Genomic DNA, 20161 nt, shown 5'->3' on the forward strand with positions numbered 1-20161 from the left:
GCGGTATAGGGACTGACGTACAGTCTGCTAATCAGTCACACACAACCTACTTGGTCCACAAAGGTCCTTATAAGGACTGGTAACTTGGTGAAGGGTGCTACAGTACATAGGGTTGAGTGAGGCACAGTCTGCTGTTCTGTAAGGACTGGTATCGGTCCACAATAGATAGGGTTGAGGTGCACCACTGCTGACCGCTGCCCTATACTGCAGCAGTCCTTCATCGGTATAGGGACTAAGAGTTTTGTCACAGGGTCATTTAAAAAATGACAGGCAGAGGAAGAGGCAGGCCCTTCCGCAGGGGTGGTAGGGGTAGGGCAGGAGCAACAGGCTTGAGCCAAAGTGGGAAGTTGCAGAAGGTGCGTTCAATTACTTTAAAGGACGCACCAGACTTGGTTGAGTGGCTCACTCAGCCTTACTCTTCTGCACCCTCCTCATCCTCTCGATCTGCACCCTCTTCTTCACTCTCTGCTATGTGCACCCCCAAAGACACTACCACCAACAACACCACCACCACCATCACATACCTTCCGCTTGAGTCACTGGAATTATTTTCCGATCCATATCAAGAGGACATTTCTGATGCGCAGCCACTCTTGTTATTGGATCAGGAAGAGGAGGTAGCAACAACCGCTACTCAGCAGTCTGACAACAGTACCCAGATCAGCCCAAGGAGGAGGTTGGTCCCCGGTGTTGCTGCCTACTCCGAGATCTCTACTTATAGCGGTGGGGAAGGTGACGTTGATGATGACGTGTCTAGTGATGTCACGTGGGTGCCCACAAGAGAGGAAGAGGAGGGGAGTTCAGAGGGAGATATGGACCAGCAGATAGGGAGGAGAAGCAGGACTAACTTACATTGCACAGGAGGGACAAAGCAGACTGCAAATGTATCAGGAGCGAGTCATCGACCATGTACGGTCATATCTGGCGCTCCCAGGACACCGGCACATGGCTCTGCAGTGTGGGCTTTTTTTAACATGTCCGCTGCTGACAATAGCGTTGCCATCTGCAATCTTTACAGTCAACGCATTAGTCGCGGTAAGCCCAACACTCACCTAGGGACGACCGCCTTAAGAAGGCACATGAGCAGCCATCACCGAGCCCAGTGGGAGCAACGGAACACTCAAAGCCACACTGCAGGCTCTCACCGTCCAGCCTCGTCTTCTCCTTCTCCTCTCTCCTCACAATTGTCCTCCACTCCACCTTCCATCACGCCAAGCTCACGTTTTTCTGCAAAAAGGCAGGCTTCCATGGGCCTAATGTTCGAGCGTAAAAGAATGATGACGCCGGATAACCCTCTTGCCCAACGGTTGACGGCTGGCTTGTCAGAACTGATAGCCCACCAACTACTGCCATATAAACTGGTGGACTCGGAGGCCTTTCGCAAATTTGTGGCCATTGGAACACCACAATGGAAGGTCCCAGGAAGGAAGTATTTCTCGGAGAAGGGCATCCCAGAGCTATATGGCCATGTTCAGCGGCAAGTGAATGTATCTCTGGCACACAGTGTCGGTGCCAAGATACATCTGACCACAGACACGTGTTCTAGCAAACACGGGCAGGGAAGGTATATCAGTTTTACTGCCCAGTGAACCTTCTGACGGCCGTCAAGCATGTAACCCGTGGCACCCGTGTAGATTTGGTTTTACCGCCACGGATTGCATGCAGGCCTGACTCTTCTTCTCCTCCTCCTCCTACTCCATCCTCCTCCCTCTCCTCCTCAGCTGGCTCCTCCTTTTCCGCTGCTAGCGTCTCTTCCGCTGCACCGCCCAAGCTCCCCAGAACCTATTCCACATGCCAGGTGAGACGTTGCCATGCCGTGCTGCGTCTGTTGTGCCTGGAAGCCAAGAGCCACACTGGCCCGGCACTCCTTTCAGCTTTGCGTTCACAGACAGATCAGTGGCTAACACCGCTCAATTTGACAGTTGGTAAAGTGGTGTGTGACAACGGTGCCAATCTGCTTAGCGCATTGAAACAGGGCAAAATCACGCACGTGCCATGCATGGCACACGTCTTAAACTTGGTCGTGCAGTGATTCCTTGTCAAATACCCTGGGGTCCAGGACATCTTGCGGCAGGCAAGGAAAATCTCGGCCCATTTCAGAAGATCTTACACGGCCATGGCTCGCCTTGCTGACATTCAGCGGCGACACCATCTGCCGGTCAGACGTCTTATTTGCGGTTGCCCGACGCGATGGAACTCAACCTTCTATATGCTTGATAGGCTGCTCCAGCAGAAACGTGCAGTTAACGTCTACCTGTATGAACTCTGCGAAAGAAACGGTTCTGGGGAGCTGGGTTTTTTTCACCGCGCCAGTGGCTGCTCATGCGCGATGCATGCAGACTTCTGCGGCCATTTGAGGAGATCACCAAACTGGTCAGTCGCAGCCATGGCGCCATCAGTGACATGGTACCTTATGCCTTCTTTATGGAGTGTGCATTGCGTCATGTCATTGATCAGGCTGTGGAGGAGCAGGAGCGGGAAGATAAGGAAGTCGCAATGCTGGATGAATTCCCAGGGGGGGGGCTACTCTATCTGAGACAAGTCAACAACAGGAGTCTGAAGAGGAGTCAGAGGAGGATGGTGCCGGGGCGGATGAGGAGGAGCAAGAAGAGCGTGCTTTAAACCTTTCTGGGATCCCTGTTGTGCGTGGATGGGGAGAGGAGAATGAAGAGGACGACATTATCCTGGATGATGAGCAGGAGCCAGGCCACCACACCGCTTCCACTTTAGTGCAAATGGGGGCCTTCATGCTCCAGTGTTTTAATAGGGACCCCCGTATAAAAAGCATAAGGGTCAAGGACCAGTACTGGGTGGCAACGTACTTAGACCCCCGGTACAAACACAAAATGGCGGAAATGTTACCGCCGTCGCAGAGGGCTGTCAGAATGCAGCACTTCCAGGCCTTGCTTCGAGAAATGCTGCATTCTGCTTTTGCGTGCGCTGGCAGAGGAGCAATTCCCACTCCCAGAGAAGGATTTGCGGGTACCAATCCAACAGCGCCTGCAAGAAGAGGCCGGTTTGAAGATGTGTTGGTGACTTCGGATATGAGGTCATTCTTTCAGCCGACCCATCGACAGGTGTCATCCGGATCCAGCATCAGGGAACACCTAGACCGTCAGGTGTCCGACTACATCGGGTTAACGGCTGATGTGGAAGCTCTGAGGAGTGATGAACCCCTGGACTACTGGGTGGGCAGGCTTGACCTCTGGCCAGAGCTTGCCCAATTTGCAATCGAACTGTTGGCTTGCCCCTCATCCAGTGTCCTGTCCGAAAGGACGTTCAGCGCAGCAGGGGGGATCGTGACCGATAAGCGTACTCGCCTAGCTCACGACAGTGTTAACTACCTCACATTTCTAAAAATGAATGAGGCATGGATCTCGGAGGAATTCAACACATGTGACCAGTAGACCATGTATATGTCTATAAACTATTTTTTTTAATCAAGCACACAGACCTTCTTTCTTCATTTGGCTCACTTCCTTGTCCCAAAAAAGCACACCGTACTATATGCCCCTACCCTCCTCTTTGAAGAGGTTGAGCGGTGTCATATTTCTACTGGGGCTGCTTATGAGGGGATCACACCATCCCTGTGCTGTGCTGACTTCCTCCTGGGGGTTCTTATTATGAGGGGATCACACCATCCCTGTGCTGTGCTGACTTCCTCCTGGGGGTTCTTATTATGAGGGGCTCCCACCATCCCTGTGCTGTGCTGACTTCTCCTGGGGCTGCTTACGGTGCTGCTGTCAGTGCTGCATATCACGGTGCTGGTGTGAGTGCTTAATGTCACGCTTCTGATGTCAGTGCTCTCTGTCACGGTGCTGCTGTCAGTGCTGTATATCACGGTGCTGATGTCAGTGCTGTATGTCACGCTTCTGATGTCAGTACTGTATGTCACGGTGCTGCTGTCAGTGCTCTCTATCACGGTGTTGCTGTCCATGCTGTATGTCACGGTACTGGTGTCAATGCTTTATGTCACGCTGCTGATGTCAGTGCCCTCTATCACGGTGCTGTTGTCAGATGCCTCTATCACGGTGCATGTGTCATTGCTGTATGTCACGCTGCTGGTGATCATCTCCTGCACCCTCTTCTCTGCCTACCCTGGTCCCTGACCTTCCCTCTCCTCCATTGCCTTCATGCGCTCCACAGTCCTGAATTGTCAGAACAATTTCCCATATTAAAAAAGAATGCTTGTAGTTATCGATCCCAAATTCACTCCATACATGTGTTATGTCATTGGCCACGTGGTGGCACTGTGTTTGCCCACCTAATAATTATCCTGTGGCAGCAAATTCGCCCTAAAGGTTTAAAACGTTCGCCTCCCATTGAAGTCAATGGAGCCCGCCGCGAACGTTCGGTTTCGCGAACGTTCAGCCCCGTTCGCGGTCCGCGTTCGCGAAACGTCCCGTCGGAAGTTCGTCCATCACTAATAGCAATATATTCTCTCTCTCTGGCAATATATTAATTAATTCTCTATGGAAATATATTAATGCATTCTCTCTCTCTGGCAATATATAAAATTATTCTCTCTAGCAATATATTAATTAATTATCTCTCTCTGGCGATATATTAATTCATTCTCTCTGGCAATAGATTATTTCTCTCTCTCTGGCAATAGATCAATTAATTCTCTCCTGCAATATATTAATTAATTCTCTCTCTCTGGCAATATATTAATTAATTCTCTCTGGCAATAGATTAATTCTCTCTCTCTGGCAATGTATTAATTATCTCTCTCTGGCAATAAATTTATGAATTCTCACTGGCAATATATTAATGAATTCTCCCTCTCTGGCAATATATTAATTAATTCTCTCTGGCAATTTATTAATTAATTCTCACTGGCAATATATTAACTCATTCTCCCTCTCTGGCAATATATTAATTAATTCTCTCTGGCAATTTATTAATTAATTCTCACTGGCAATATATTAATTCATTCTCCCTCTCTGGCAAAATATTAATTCATTCTCCCTCTCTGGCAAAATATTAATTCATTCTCCCTCTCTGGCAAAATATTAATTCTCCCTCTCTGGCAATATATTAATTCATTCTCTCTGGAAATATATTAATTAATTCTCTCTGGCAATATATTAATTAATTCTCACTGGCAATATATTAATTCATTCTCCCTCTCTGGCAATATATTAATTCATTCTCTCTCTCTCTCTGGCATATATTAATTAAGTTTTTGAGAATCGTGAGAGAATCATGATCTTCATTCTAAGCAATTATTTGTTATTCAAATTTTTTCCAGAATTGTGCAGCTCTAGTGTGTGTGTATATATATATATATATATACTGTATATATATATATATATATATATATATATATATATATATATATATATTAGGGCTGTTACTGATTAAAATTTTCGTGTTCGATTAATCGATTTTTTTAAAATCGATTAATTGACTAATTTCGATTAATTATAAAGCACATACAGATCCAACTACTTTTAGCTGATCTCCTTGCATTGCAACTCTGCATTAGTCAGTGGTAAATGTGGTATACACTATATACAATCACCCGACACTAGTTAGTTTCCACAATCCCTGACTTAACTTCACAGTTCACACAAATACGTTTTAAGAAGGAAGGGGGGAGGAGTCTGTTGATGTCCGTGACATCACCGGATCTCAATCGGAACTCCCTGAAGACCCAGAAGCCGGCAGAAAGGTGAGTACCGATCAAAAGAATTTTGATCGATCAAAAAAATTAATCGATTAACCGAGGAATTCATCTTTCATTTCCACAGCCCATATATATATATATATATATATATATATATATATATATATAATGTTTGGGGGTTCTAAGTAATTTTGTAGCAAAAAATACAAATTTTAACTTGTAAGCAACAAACGTCAGTTTGTTGCTTACAAGTTAAAGCAATGCAGTGGAGTGATGCAGTGCCTATCAATCTGAATGGCACCTCCAATGCACCTTTCTTTGGCGCACAGCAGGGCGGCACACTAACTTGCAATGCATTGAGCTGCTAGAAATGGTGCATACACAATTTTTGGCGCTTTTTGGTGGAAAGGAAGCCCATTCATTTTGAAAGGGGCTGCCTTGACACACACATTTGATGTTTGGCATAATGCGAATCATCGAACGTGAATTACTGCAACACAATGGTGTGAATGGGCCCCAACAATTTTTAATGCTGCAATATCCCTCATTCTGATCCATCATTTGGTACTTACCTCTTCACCATCCTCCATCTGTCCGCTTTCCATTTCAGCCTTTTCGATTTCATCAGTGGCAGCCTCTACGACGTCCTCTGGTTTCTGAAAGCACATAGTTAGCTCTTTAGATATTATGGGTAACCTGGTTAAGAATGTTCCCAGAGGCCGCAGAATTGACTCCATCAAGCTGAACTCTGGGCCCAAAAAAACATTATCCTCGCAGTGGGGAGGAGGGCTACTTACCTTGCCTAAGGAGATGATGAATAATGCGGTATATTTACACAATTTCTCTGTCCTCTGAGAGTCCATACTCTTCTCCACTGTCTGATGCTTCTGAATGTTGACAAGTCCTCTATGGCAGTGGTTCTCAACCCTGTTCTCAAGTACCCCCAACAGGCCATGTTTGCAGTCTTGGTTTAGTATTTTGGACAGCTATTTTATCTAATGCCCCATACACACAAGCGGAATTTCCATCGGAAAAATCTTGGATGTTTTTTCCGACAGAATTCCGCTCAAGCTTGGCTTGCATATACACGGTCACACAAAAGTTCTCTGAACTTTCGACCGTCAAGAACACAGTGGCGTACAACACTACGACAAGCCGAGAAAATTAAGTTCAATGCTTCCCAGCATGCGTGGAATAGTTTCCGAGCATGCGTAGGAATTTTGCGCATCGGAATTGCTACAGACGATCGGAATTTTCGATCGGAACTTTTTCCGACCGAAAAATAGAGAACCTGCTCTCAATCATTTGCTGGCAGCAATTCCACCAGCAAAAGTCCGATGGAGCATACACACGGTCGCATTTTCCGACCAAAAGCTCTCATCTGACTTTTGCTGGCAGAATTTCCGATCGTGTGTACGCGGCGTTAGAGAAATTCACAAAACATGGCCTGTTGGGGGTACTTGAGGACAGGGTTGAGATCCACTGCTCTATGGCCTTCCATTTCACCAGTAGTTCTGCATTGTACAGAATGATATCTGAGACCTTTCGGGCAGCAAGTGGAAGATGCATGGAGGGACTGGGCACATGAAGGGGACCAAGTCCACAGGAATGAGCAATAAGGTAAGCATGACTTTTTTTCTCAGAGAATAGGTGCAGGAACTCTCCGTGTTCAGTTCTCCCCTTGTCTCCGCCCCCTATTTACTTTGGTAACCCTTTAGTGCTGGGGGTGCTGGAACAGCCCCCCCCCCCCGCGTTCCTGCTGAAAAATGTGCTGAGGGTAAGAATATAATCTTATTTATCATCCCCTTGGCTGCTAGTGGGGCGCTTCAACCCCCGCTAGCAGCCAAAGAATGGGTTAAATGCACTTGAAAGCGCCACTGCTGTAGCGATTTACAAGTTCTTTGGCAGCGGTGCCCATTCATTTCAATGGGCAGGGCTGTGGAAGAGTGGTGTATACACCGCTCCCAAACCGCCCCAAAGATGCTGCTTGCAGGACTTTTTTGTAATGTCCTGCCAGCTCAGCGCCCCAGTCTGAAAGCAAGGGGGACATTTTTCAGGTGCTATTTTTAGCGCTAAAACGCCTCAGTGTGAAAGGGGCCTTATAGTTTCAAAAGTAACTTGTCAGGACTGGGCTCAGCCCTTCCTTCTCTGAGCTGGCCGATCAGCTGTCGGGTAATTGCCAGCTCCTATCTCTCCACAGTGACTCACCTGTTGATGATTTCCTACTCGTCAGTCCTGCCTACTTAAGCTGTCCAGCTCAGATGATCGCTGCCTTCGCCTTGGTCATCATCACAGAGACTATCTCCTGCGTTCCTGTTAAAGACTTACTTGGCTGACATTTCTTCTGCCTTCAAATCCTAAGGTTATCTCTGGCTCCCTGATGTTTGGCTTGTTTGACTATCCGATCCAGTTCCTGAACTCTGGCTATATTTTGACTACGTCTACTCTGTTTATTTATTTTTTTATTATTATTAATAAACAAGTGTGATTAACTGTACTCCTGTCTTGGTCTGATTCACGGTTTCTGACATAACTCCACTTTTGTTGAGAAAAAAAACCCATTCCCCTCTGGGTGATCCCTGTACATTGCAGGGATTTTAACAAACTTTGTAGCAGATTCCTACCTGTTTCGATTCTAAAGAAAAAGTTGTTTGTTTCACCATGTCCTGGGACAGACTGATTCTGAATGGGGGGGGGGGGGGTCTGGTTCATTATAATCACCTGCTGCAGTCTCAGTGATCTTGTGAGAGGAGGTATCCCTTTACGAGCATTTAACTCTTGAGTATCTCACCAAAACTTAAATTCCTATTGCAGAGTACACCTAAAATCTGGCTTAGTGCAGATTTCTGGAAAAAGTGAGCCAATCACACAAGCAGGAAAATTTATATAAAAAATTCCCTTTCCTTTTCAATTTGAAGTGCTGCAATTTTCTATAAATCTCAATGAATGTGGCTACCTGGAGGTGTTTTGTACACCACTGGTGTAAGCAACACCTTCAAAAATACAGCATGGCTTGTGTAGTAATTGTATATGATATATATATTTTTTTCATATATTCTTTTCCACCAAAGTGAAGTTACCCTTTAACACCAGTTGGCTATACTTTGCACATATACAATTTTAAAAAAAGGAGAACATTCCAGGCTCTCACCTTTGTACTTATCTCACAGTATGGTGCCTCCTCGCTTGCCACAACACCTGAAAAAGGTTGAGAAGTTCCGTGAATTGTCTTTACTAAATTCCTGGATTATTTTATACTTGATACGGATTGAATTAAACTTCAGCTTTAAAAGGTGTATATTGACCCAAAACCTTTTCTATTTAGTTGTGGATAAAGTGGAAAAGTTTTGAAATCTGTGTCTTGATTTTACTCCTATCAAGACAAGACCTCCATTAACCACTTGCCTACTGGGCACTTTTACCTCTTGGTAAAATCAAATTTTGTTTAGGCCTCATCCTATGGTCACTAATACCTCTTGGTTCTGCTCCCTTTTTTTCTGGGAACCCTACGCGTGACTGACTTACCACAATCCTTTTCCTTGAGCATCCTGGTAGGTTTGTCCCTCCAATGTGATCAATATGATGCATGGATTTGGCGGCTGATTCAATAAAGTTTGCATGATAGAATTATGGTAAATGATATATGTAGCGCCGGTACTCCAAATGAGTATGCGTTATGTATTTAAATTTAGTTTTTGCCCAAAACTGTAGTGGTAAAAATGGTTCGAAATTATGCTTTGGCATCAGTTTGGCTGGGCTGTATAGAAGTTCTGCCTGGTCATAGGTGGGGTTGTACACCTGTGAGAGGCCTTAGCCCTTGTACACACGGTCGGAGAATCCGTCGGAATGTGTCCTATCGGACCGTGTCGTCGGATAATCCGACTGTGTGTTGTATGCATCGGACTGATTCCATCGGAATATCCGTCGGACCCAATTTTCCAACATGTTGGAAATATTTCCCGACCAACTGGTTTGATCGGACATACTCCGATCATGTGTAGAGAATTTTTATCGGACCAAGTGGCACGCATGCTCAGATCAAATTCCTACATCAAAGCTATTGGTTACTAGCCTGAACGTAGTCCCATCGTAACAAAATTACGTCATCACGTTCTGAATGATCGGATTTTTCGACAACCTAGTCCGACCGTGTGTATGCAACAGTTTCGGACAAGATCCGATGGACAAAATCCGACGGATTTGGTTGTCGAAATCTCCGACCGTGTGTACAGGGGCTTAGAAGGCAGTCTGGTTGGACGCATTGGGTATCAATCTCTCTCGGAGCCAATCAGTGGGCACGTTTGTCTCGCTGTGTATTCCGGGAGAGGGTACTTAAGGTGCCAAAGTCACGTGGTTCTGGGTTCTGGTCCAGAAGTTTTTGCTAACTCTGTGGTCCTGGTCCTCCTGACCAGCCCCCAGGGGCCCTCATGGCCTGGGGTGCGGATCCATCCGTTTCCGAGCCTCGAAACTGGCCAGTTTGAGGCACAGTAACTGGAAGGATGATTCTAAGGTGTTTCCGGTGCCGTCCCGACTTGGAGAGGCCCAGCAACTCTACATGCGACCAGGGGAGGACTCTTCAGTATTTATTTGGAGAAAGTCAGGTGATTTAGGTCTTCTCCACCGAGAACGCTGGGTGTGAGAGGAACAGCTGCTGCCGGTGGGTAGGCCTGAAGCCTGAGGCCTAACCATGTGTTCAAGCTTCTGCAAGGGAGAGCCTGCTCACTACCTGGAGGCGATGCTGAGAAGGGCAGAATTCTGAGGAAGTACCAGAGGTGACTTCATCAGCTAGGAGGACTTCAGGAGAGAATTCACCCGAGGAAATTCCTGCAATGTTGAGTAAAGTTTGTTGCTATAGGAGACAGCCTATGTCAGTGACGGTAAACCTTGGCGCCCCAGATGTTTTGTAGCTACATTTCCCATGATTCTCAACTACACTGCAGAGTGCATGAGCATCATGGGGGAAATGTAGTTCCAAAACATCTGGGGTGCCAAGGTTCTCCATCACTGGCCTATGCTCGAAAGTACAGATTGCTGGTTCTAGCTTAAAGGCACTTTTTCTGTACTGCCTCTACCTTTTTCTACATTTTTGTCTAAAGAGTCTGACAATCTGCCTGCCCGCTGTTTCATTTCACTAAGGGTGTCCTGTGCCCTACCCCACATTTTTCCTGTTCAGAGAAATAAACTTCTCTTTCTTTAAAGTGTAAGTAAACCCCCATATCGTTTTTAGCCAAGGAAGCTGCCATCTTGGCCTCTGGTTAATCTACAATTGCCATGATGCTGCAAATGTGATCAGTTATGACACCAGCCATTGGATGATTTGACAGTTTGGTTGAGAGCACAACCAATGGGAGTGTTACATTTCTGGCACGTCCCGGAAATGAAACTGTTTCATTTATGGGTTTACTTCCGCTTTAAGCATAAAAGCGACTGGCGCCCCATCTTTCTACCTTGTACACCATGCCTAGTATCCTGCACCCCGAGGAGGATTGTCAGCTCTCCCTGTCTCCGGGGGTCCGCCCATTTGCTTATAAGTAAGCCATGAGTGTGGAAAAAAAAAAATTAAGAAAACGAATACAGCCACCACATCCAATGACTGGGAAGCTGGCATATATGATATTTGGATTTAATACTGCTTTAAATTATCACTATTTTGGTAGATAATTACTGTACCCTCACCTGCAGCCTGAATGCTGTCCATCTGCTGTTCCGAACTAGGACAAAAAATAAATGACAGTTAAATTCCGTACAAAAAATTGCAGAGTATGTAATACGGCTTCAATAACCTCAGAGCATGTAATGTAATAATTCATGGAAAATCAAAATAGAATGAAATGTAACCATTTAGCAGGTCACACAATATATACAATAGTTCTAATAGGATTGTAACATTAAAATAAAAAAATAAAAAATAATAATAACCCTTAAAATTAAAAAGCCTTAAATATCACACCGTAATTGATTTCAATCTATATGTAGCACCCTGCTCCTAAAGAGCAGACGCTATTGATTTTTTCAAATTTAATTATCTGAAACTGTAGTTTGGCTCAGACTAATTTCTCTAAAAGTTCTGGATTCTGTACCAGTCTAGTTGGGTTGTACTGATTCCCACCTGAGCGTAGGTGTCGCTGTCACCGTCGGTGGATGTGGAACAGCAGCAGGCTGGATGCATTGAATGTCACCTCTTGCTCGGAAATATTTCAGTGGGTGTGGTTTCCCTGCTGTGCATTCTGGGAGAGGGTATTTAAGGTACCGACGCCATTTTTTTTGGTTCGTTTTCCGAGGTCCATGATCCCAACCTCAGGGCCCTCCTGGCCTGGGGTCTGTGTCGCATTGTCTTGCACTTTGGGGCCAGCTGGCCCAAGGCTCTGCAACTGAGAGTGTAGGCCCAGGAATGTCTTGGGGCATGCTTATCCAGGGGTGGTCCTGTGCTGTCTCGCCTGCAGGGAGAAGCCAAGAAAAGCTGAAGGATCCAGGGGAGGACTTTTCCAGTGGAGTACCGAGTGCAAGGCTGGTGTCTCTGGAGGAGCCTGGAAACTCGGTTTGAGGACGCAACCCGGATCAATATCCTTACAGTATTGCTGGGTCTGCTGAAAGAATCTGGTACTGTATGGTAGTTCTTAAAAACTCTCAAAAATCTCTAAATGCAATTAACAAGTCTGTGGTAGAGACTTTGTTTGGCATATCATCGGCTGCTAGGTCAAGTGAGAGGGGCCTATCCGGTGACTGCTGGATCCAGTCTGTGGAGCGGTGTGTCCTCTGGATCTGACTAATACCTCTAACCCACAATTACTAGGTGCCTGAATTCCCCCTTATCCTCTAACCCTCTAATGAAGGACGGTGTCTTGTGTCTTTCTTTGGTGTTACCCCTAAATAAATCTTCAAAAATTACCACGTGTCTGATCTATCATCATTTGGGCTAGTTTCCACAGGACTCCCCTAAGATGAAGAGGTGAGCAGGTGAGGTAACGGTATGCCCAAATAAAACCAGAAGCTCCTTCGGGGGTTAGTGCTACATAGACATGTGCACTGACAAAAAATTAGTTCATTTTCGTTTCATTCGTTTGTTTGATTTTTTGGGAAATTCGGAAAATCAAAAATTCGGAAATTTGAAAATGTGAATTCGGAAATTTGGGTAATTTTTCACATTTTGATTTTTTGGATTTCCGAATTTTTCGATTTTCCAAATTTCAAATTTTCGGATTTCCGAATTTTCGGATTTATGAATTTCTGAATTTTTCGATTTTCTGAACTTTGGATTTACGAATTTTCGAATTTACGAATTTATGAATCTTCGAATTTTCGGAATTCGGGAATTCAAAGATTTGAAAGTCTAAAAAATTTGAAAATCTGAAAAAAAGAAAGAAAATCAGTTTAATTAATAACTAACTATTAAATTAACGAGTACGAATTTATCCGAATTTCCGAATGATCTAAAATAACAAATGCCACATCTAAACAAATGAAATGGAACAAATTAATAATAAATAATTAATAATAAATAATTAATAATAATAAAAAGGTTTTATTATTATTATTAGATTGTTACGTTCCATTTGGTTAGATGCGGCATTCATTATTTCAGATAATTTGTAACTTCAGATAAATTCGTACTCGTTACATTCACTAACAGACATATTTGAAAGGGAATTCCAATACCTATAATTTAATAGTTATTATTTAGAATTAAACAGATTTTCTTTCTTTTTTTCTGATTTTCGAATTTACGAATTTCCAAAAATTCGGAATTCCGAAAATCATAAATTCGGAAATTCGGAAATCCGAAAAATCTAAATTCCAAAATTCCGAAATTCGAAAATTCATAATTTCGCAAATTCGGAAATTTCGGAAATTTAAAAATTCGGAAATTCGGAATTAACGAATTTGTCAAAATTCGATAAGAAACTAATTTGGAACTAAAGGAATTGCACATGTCTAGCGCTACAGATACATGATCCAAAATGATAGAAGACACTGGTACACATAATGGGGCAGAAGTTAGCATCAATGTAAATCATGATAGCAGCCTGACTGTAGTGTATGGAGCCAGGGCTCACTCATAAGCAAATGTGCAAAGAGCTCCTTCCATTATATACTTAGGACCATACAAAGGATCAGTATGGGCATTTTATATATTCGGTCTCCAAACTGCGGTGGAGGGCCAGATGTGACCCTTTGCTAGCCTTTATCCTGCCCTTAGCTGTAGAAGAGTGAAGAACTGCAAAAATCATACTTACAAATGTGTTTTCTTTTTACAAATGACACCTACAAGGAATGAACAGACAGAAATGTTAAAAAAACATGAAAGATGTTCTCTGTAGATAAGAGTGTGTACTGGCAAAGTCACTGACCGTGACAATGACATGGCATTGACCAGTAACAGCACATGGGTTAAACATCAACCACCAAAAGAAAAAAAAACACACCTGTTCGTGTGTGAATGTGGAATTTGTCAAGTTCACGTTTATATTTTTCCGCATTCTACCATTTAGAACTCATTTGATGAAACATATCTTACATATACAAAAGATGTAGGGTTGGTTATATGGCTACTGAAAGAATGAATTATAACATTTGTGATAATGTTAAACCATGCCTACTTAAAGTGGTGTTGCCACCAAAAAAATTAAAAGCTGCTTAAAATTCTTTAAAAAAAAAATAATAATTGGCAAAATTTTTTTTTTTACTCACCTCTAAATACCTGTTGCTAGGGGGTCCCTCGTAGTCTGCCTTCTTCCTTGCCCGGGCTGATGACATAACTTCCCCTCGCGCCACACATTCACCTGGGACCTGTCACGTGTCCCAGGTGACTGTACGGCGTATCACGGCGCCCTGCGCCGCTCGTGCATGCGCAGTGGGTGCCCGGCTGTGAAGCCACAGCTGGGTGCCCACAGTACGCATGACGGCGCCGCGATTGGAGCGGGGAACGAGGGGGGGCTTTGTTCCCCCGCATCACTGGACCCTGGGGCAGGTAAGTGTCTGGTTATTAAAAGCCAGCAGCTGCAGTATTTGTAGCTGCTGACTTAAATTTTTTTTTTTTTAGGCGGTACCCCACTTTAAAGATAAGCTCCAGTGAGCCATAAAATACTAGTCATATGTTGCACCCATCTCCAATAACTAGGAGTAAATGCTTTGTCTGGTCTAGAGGAGGTATACATAAGAGCAGTCTTTCTCAATCTTTTTCATTTAGAGGAACCCCTAAAATAGTTTTCAGGTTTGGGGGAACTCCTACTAAAAATCAAGTTATCGTTGTTCACTGGCAAACATTTATTTTATTTATTTCAGTTACTTATATAGCGCCATCAATTTACGCAGCGCTTTACATACATACATTGTACATTCACATCAGTCCCTACCCTCAAGGAGCTTACAATCTAAGATCCCTAACTGACATTCATACATACTAGGGACAATTTAGACAGGATTCAATTAACCTACCAGCATGTCTTTGGAGTGTGGGAGGAAACCAGAGTACCCGGAGGAAACTCACACAGGCACAGGGAGAACATGCTCCAGGCAGGTAGTGTCATGGTTGGGATATCGAACCAGCGACCCTTCTTACTGCTAGGTAAGAGTGCTAACCACTACACCACTGTGCTGCCCTAACATGCCCCTTATATTAGTCAGTCAGTCAGTAAGGAGAATGCAACCCTTAAAGTGGTGCTCAGAAAGCCACCCTTACAAATAGCTAAAAAAAGATATTTGGTGCCATGCTTCTGGCTCTGCCAAGTAGCTTTGGATTCAAAACTACGGTATGTAGGCACCATCAAATGGAAGGTCAATCAACCACAACTCAAGGAACCCAAGACAACCTCTGGAGGAAAACTAGGATTCCATGGAACCCTGATTAGGAATGGCTGTAGTAGATTAATACTTACCTTATTTTTTGGTCACCGATATCTACCGCTTTGAGAATTTGGGTGGACCCTCAACATCCTCATGTACAACGCAGGGCTGCTGGTTGTGCATTGTATGTGTTGATGTCAAAGAATGTGCTGCCCCATGACTGGTGTAGAGGAGCAGTTTTATGTGACTGTTCACACAATGGAAGAGTAAAGCTGGGTACACGCTATAGTTTTTTTTTCGTTCAGCCCATCTGGCTAAATTAAACAACTGAGATGTTAGTGCAGCGATTTCCCACGCTATGCCTTTGCGATCAGAAAGGGGGACGTGTCCACCAGAACACACTGATCAGTGCTCGCAACCATTGGCTGCCAGCGGTGATCAGATGCTGGTTTTCCAGCATGATTGAAACCGGTCATAGGGCCAGCGCCCATCGAACAGGCAGCTGTACACACGAGCTGAAAGTCACCCAGATCCTGCCAATGGAACCTTTTATGGACGAATTTCAGCCCGTGTGTACCCACCATAAGGAATTAGGTAGTTATTACTTTGAATTAAAATTCCTCTAAGCTAAACAAGCATTTAAACCTTGCTATCTGGGAAAGGGATGCTCAGTTTAAACTTTCACCACACCAGACACATCAGCCACGCCAACTTTCACTGTCAATATGTGCACCTCTTCAAAGTGTTCCCTCACTCCCTTTCCCTCTAGAGGTTCCCAGATATCTCAGCCCAACACTATTGTTTCCTGCTGCAATACATAATTCTGTGAAGCTATCATGACAGGGGGATGTGGTTTGTGGCTGGAACATGCCTAAACCCGTCCCCCACCTGATAGACACAAAGTGCCCGATATGCAATTTGAGGGGATCCCCACACAATGTTAGTTTTTTTTTTTCTGCTGGATCCCCCTAAATATCCATTGGAGACCCTTATCAAGGACAGGAGACTGGTCAGATTGAGAGCAATAATTCTAGCACCAGATCTCCTGTGTAAATCTAAACTGGTAACCTGTACAGGCGGTCCCCGGGTTACAAACAAGACAGGGTCTGAAGGTTTCTTCTTAAGTTGAATCTGTTTGTAAGTTGGAACTGGTAAATTTTTTAAGTGGAGCTCCAGCCAAAAAAATATATTTTTAAGCTTTTTTGGATAGCATAGGGAAGGGTTATCACCCCTGTAATGTTTGTTTTGCTTTCTGTACATCGTTCAGAAGATTTCAGTTCGCTTTCTGTCCCAATGACAATTGGATTTTGAAAATTTGGGGTTTTAGGGAAACAAGGATTGGTGATAAAGCATCAGTGGAGGAGACACCGTGTTCCCATAATAACTCTTACAGGAGAGAATTTCCCTTCGCAGGGGTAGATTTCCTCTCACTTCCTGTTGTCTCCCTCCATTTCTAAGTAGGAGTCATTTGTAAGTCAGATGTTTGTAACTAGGGGACCACCTGTAAAGGCTTTTAAAGCATCACCTATGGATAATTGAAAGTACCTTAGTTTGCCACCATTCCATGAGCGCACGCAATTTTAAAGCATGACATGTTAGGTATCTATTCATCTTTCACATTATACAAAAAATTGGGCTTTATTGTTTTTTTTTTTTTTTATTCATTAAAATGTATTTTTTTTTTAAGGAAATGCATTTGAAAAACTCACATAAAAAAATGCAACACCCACCATTTTATTCTCTAATGGCGCATACACACGACCGATTTTCCCGTCGGAATAAACTCTGAAGGTTTCTCCGACGGAGTTCCGCTTAAACTATCGTGTGTACACACGATCACACCAAAGTCCGATCGTTAAGAACGCGGTGACGTACAACACGTACGACGGGACTAGAAAAGGGAAGTTCAATAGCCAGTAGCCAATAGCTTCCATCCCATAGTTGCTTCAGAGCATGCCGACGAGCACTTTTCCCAATAGAAATTGATTCCGTTGAAAATATTTAGAACATGTTCTAGGTCCGTCAGAATTTTCAACGTAAAAAGTCAAATGAGGCACATACACGATCTGAATATATGATGAAAAGCTTCCGTCTGACTTTTTCTGTCAGACATTCTGCTCGTGTGTACGTGGCATAGGGCCTCTACTTAAACAAAAAAAATTTATAATGTTTGGGGGTTCTAAGTAATTTTCTAGCAAAAAAAAGTAGATTGAGGTGGTTAAATACAAGTCAAGGAACAGATTGCTAAATTTCATATTGGATACCATATGGATGGGCGTGGTTTAGGGTTAGCATGTTGGCCTTTTGTTATTCCTGTGAACACCAACCTCTTTTGAAAGCCAAAACACTTCTAAATCGAAATTGATATCCTGATAGATAGATAAAATGATAATTCTCCAGCTCTACAAGACTCTGGTCCGGCTGCACCTGGAGTATGCCGTCCAGTTCTGGGCACCAATCCTCAGGAAGGATGTACTTGAAATGGAACGAATACAAAGAAGGGCAACAAAGCTAATAAAGGGTCTGGAGGACCTTAATTATGAGGAAAGATTACAAGCACTAAATCAGGGCTTTTTTTCAGGGGGAACTTGGTGGAACTCAGTTCCACCACCTCTGGCTCAGACCCTTTGGTGCCTGCTCACCACAATCACTTGTAAACACAGAAGTCTGGTTTCTGTGTTTACAAGTGGCAGCTCTACACTCTGTATGTAATGCAATCCTGGTATTTAAGATCCTCCTACTGTTTTCATGAAATTTGACTGAACACACCTGCTATTTGATGTGATTTGGAGGGTGTGTGTAGTAAGGGGGGGGGGGGGTGGTTGTGGGGCTGTGGTTAAGTTCCAGCACCTATTGTTTGAGGAAAAAAGGCTCTGACTAAACTTATTATCTCTGGAGAAGAGACGCTTGAAAGGGGATATGATTTCAATGTACAAATACCATACTGGTGACCTCACAATAGGGATAAAACTTTTCCACGAAAAGGAATTTAAAAAGACTCGTGGCCATTCACTAAAATTAGAAGAAAAGCGGTTTAACCTTAAACTACGTAGAGGGTTCTTTACTGTAACAGCAGTTAGGATGTGGAATTCCCTTCCACAGGAGGTGGTCTCAGCGGGGAGCATCAATAATTTCAAAAAACAATTAGATAAGCACCTGAACGACCACAACATACAGGGATATACAATGTAATAGGTTGGACTTGATGGACTTGTGTCTTTTTTCAACCTTGCCATCTGTGTAACTACTTTGTAACGATATTAAGTTTACTCACCTTTTACCCTCAAAATGATCAAGATTATGAGGATAATCATGATAGTTACTGAGGAGACAACAATAATGATCATGAGGTCCTGGAAGGCAAGTGTCCTCTCTTTAGCAGAATGCTTTTCCCCATTAGTAGTGCGGCCCGCCACGTCATCTGACCAGGAAAAATGCAACCAAAAAGTAAAAAAAAAATACTGCAATAAATAAACATAATGTGGTCAGCAAACCTACAAGACAAGTTAGTTAAAGTGGAACACAGATAAAATTAGAATACCCAGACCTTTCACCATAATTTGCAAGTGTGCACATTATATTTGCCTTATATTGCATTATATGGCAGACGTATCTCAGTGGCTTCCAATCCCCTGATGCCCTCTCAGTGTTCTGATGAGAAAGGCTGCAATGTCTGCATCTTTTTAGAAGTATTTCACCCTTGTGGAGTATCTCACCAAAACTGAAATTCCTATTGAGGAGAATGCCTAAAATCTGACTTGTATCTTAGTGCAGACATTTGGGAAAATCAGTGAGCTAATCAAACAAGCTGAAAATTATAAAGTAGAACCTTGGATTACAAGCCTAATCCGTCCCAGGAGTATGTTTGTAATCCAAACCACTCGCATATCAAAGCGAGTTTCCCCATAGAAGTCAATGGTAAGGAAGAGAATTCGTTCCGCATTGACTTCTATTGCATGCAATACCACATGTGGCCAGAGGTGGGGTGGGGCACCGGAGAGCCTCGGAAATACTCTGGGACAGCTGGGCTGAACTCGGAAAACCCTTGGAAACACTCAGGAACGGAGTATTTCCGAGTGTTTGCAATTATTCCAGAGTGTTTTCGAATGTCTCTGAACCTTTCCGAGTGTCACCGATGCCCCCCGCACCTCCGGCCAAATGCGGTACTGCACACCCCATTGGCTTGAATCCAACACTCGCAAACCGAGTCAGGATTTAAAAAAAAAAAGTTGATCGTCTTTCAAAACGCTCCTTAACCGCGTTACTCGTTACCAAGGTTCCACTGTATTTCTTGGGATTTTCTGTAGACCAGGGGTCTCAAACTGGCGGCCCCTCCAGCTGTTGCAAAACTACAAGTCCCATGAGGCATTGCAAAGCTGAGAGCTACAAGCAAAACTCCCACTGGCAGATGCATGATGGGAATTGTAGTTTTGCAACAGCTGGAGGGGCCGCCAGTTTGAGACCCCTTCTGTAGACCAACAGTGTGGGAACCCCCCCAAGAGAGGACATTCACCAAAGCTGAGAAGGTGTAATAGGTCAAACTGAGCACAAAATTAAAAATCCATAGGGGTCGAAAGCCTTTATTGTTCAACTGGTTTCAACAAGCGGGGCAAAAGACTGCAGCCAGCGTTTTTTGGGGACCACACAATCCACCCCCCCCCCTTCATCGGGACTGGGAGGAAAAGTAAAAAAATAATAATAATGAGAATAAAGCGTTACTAAAAATACACATGTATGAAGAAAAAT

General features: G+C 43.9%; 1 protein-coding gene across 1 annotated transcript in view; it reads right to left on the reverse strand.

Moving 5' to 3' along the window:
• LOC143962325 (uncharacterized) overlaps positions 1–20161 on the reverse strand; it is an 89836-nt gene that overhangs the window by 4083 nt on the left and 65592 nt on the right. Inside the window, exons 4-8 of the mRNA XM_077471625.1 lie at positions 18690–18836; positions 13867–13894; positions 11309–11343; positions 8784–8830; positions 6205–6288 (exon numbers count right to left, since the gene is read on the reverse strand). Coding sequence (XP_077327751.1) covers positions 6205–6288; positions 8784–8830; positions 11309–11343; positions 13867–13894; positions 18690–18836 — 341 coding nt within the window. The remainder of the gene's footprint in view (positions 1–6204; positions 6289–8783; positions 8831–11308; positions 11344–13866; positions 13895–18689; positions 18837–20161) is intronic.

Source organism: Lithobates pipiens, unplaced genomic scaffold (assembly GCF_037356315.1).
Source record: "Lithobates pipiens isolate NorthernLeopardFrog02 unplaced genomic scaffold, aLitPip1_a1.2 Scaffold_8, whole genome shotgun sequence".
NCBI classification, from domain to species: domain Eukaryota; kingdom Metazoa; phylum Chordata; class Amphibia; order Anura; family Ranidae; genus Lithobates; species Lithobates pipiens.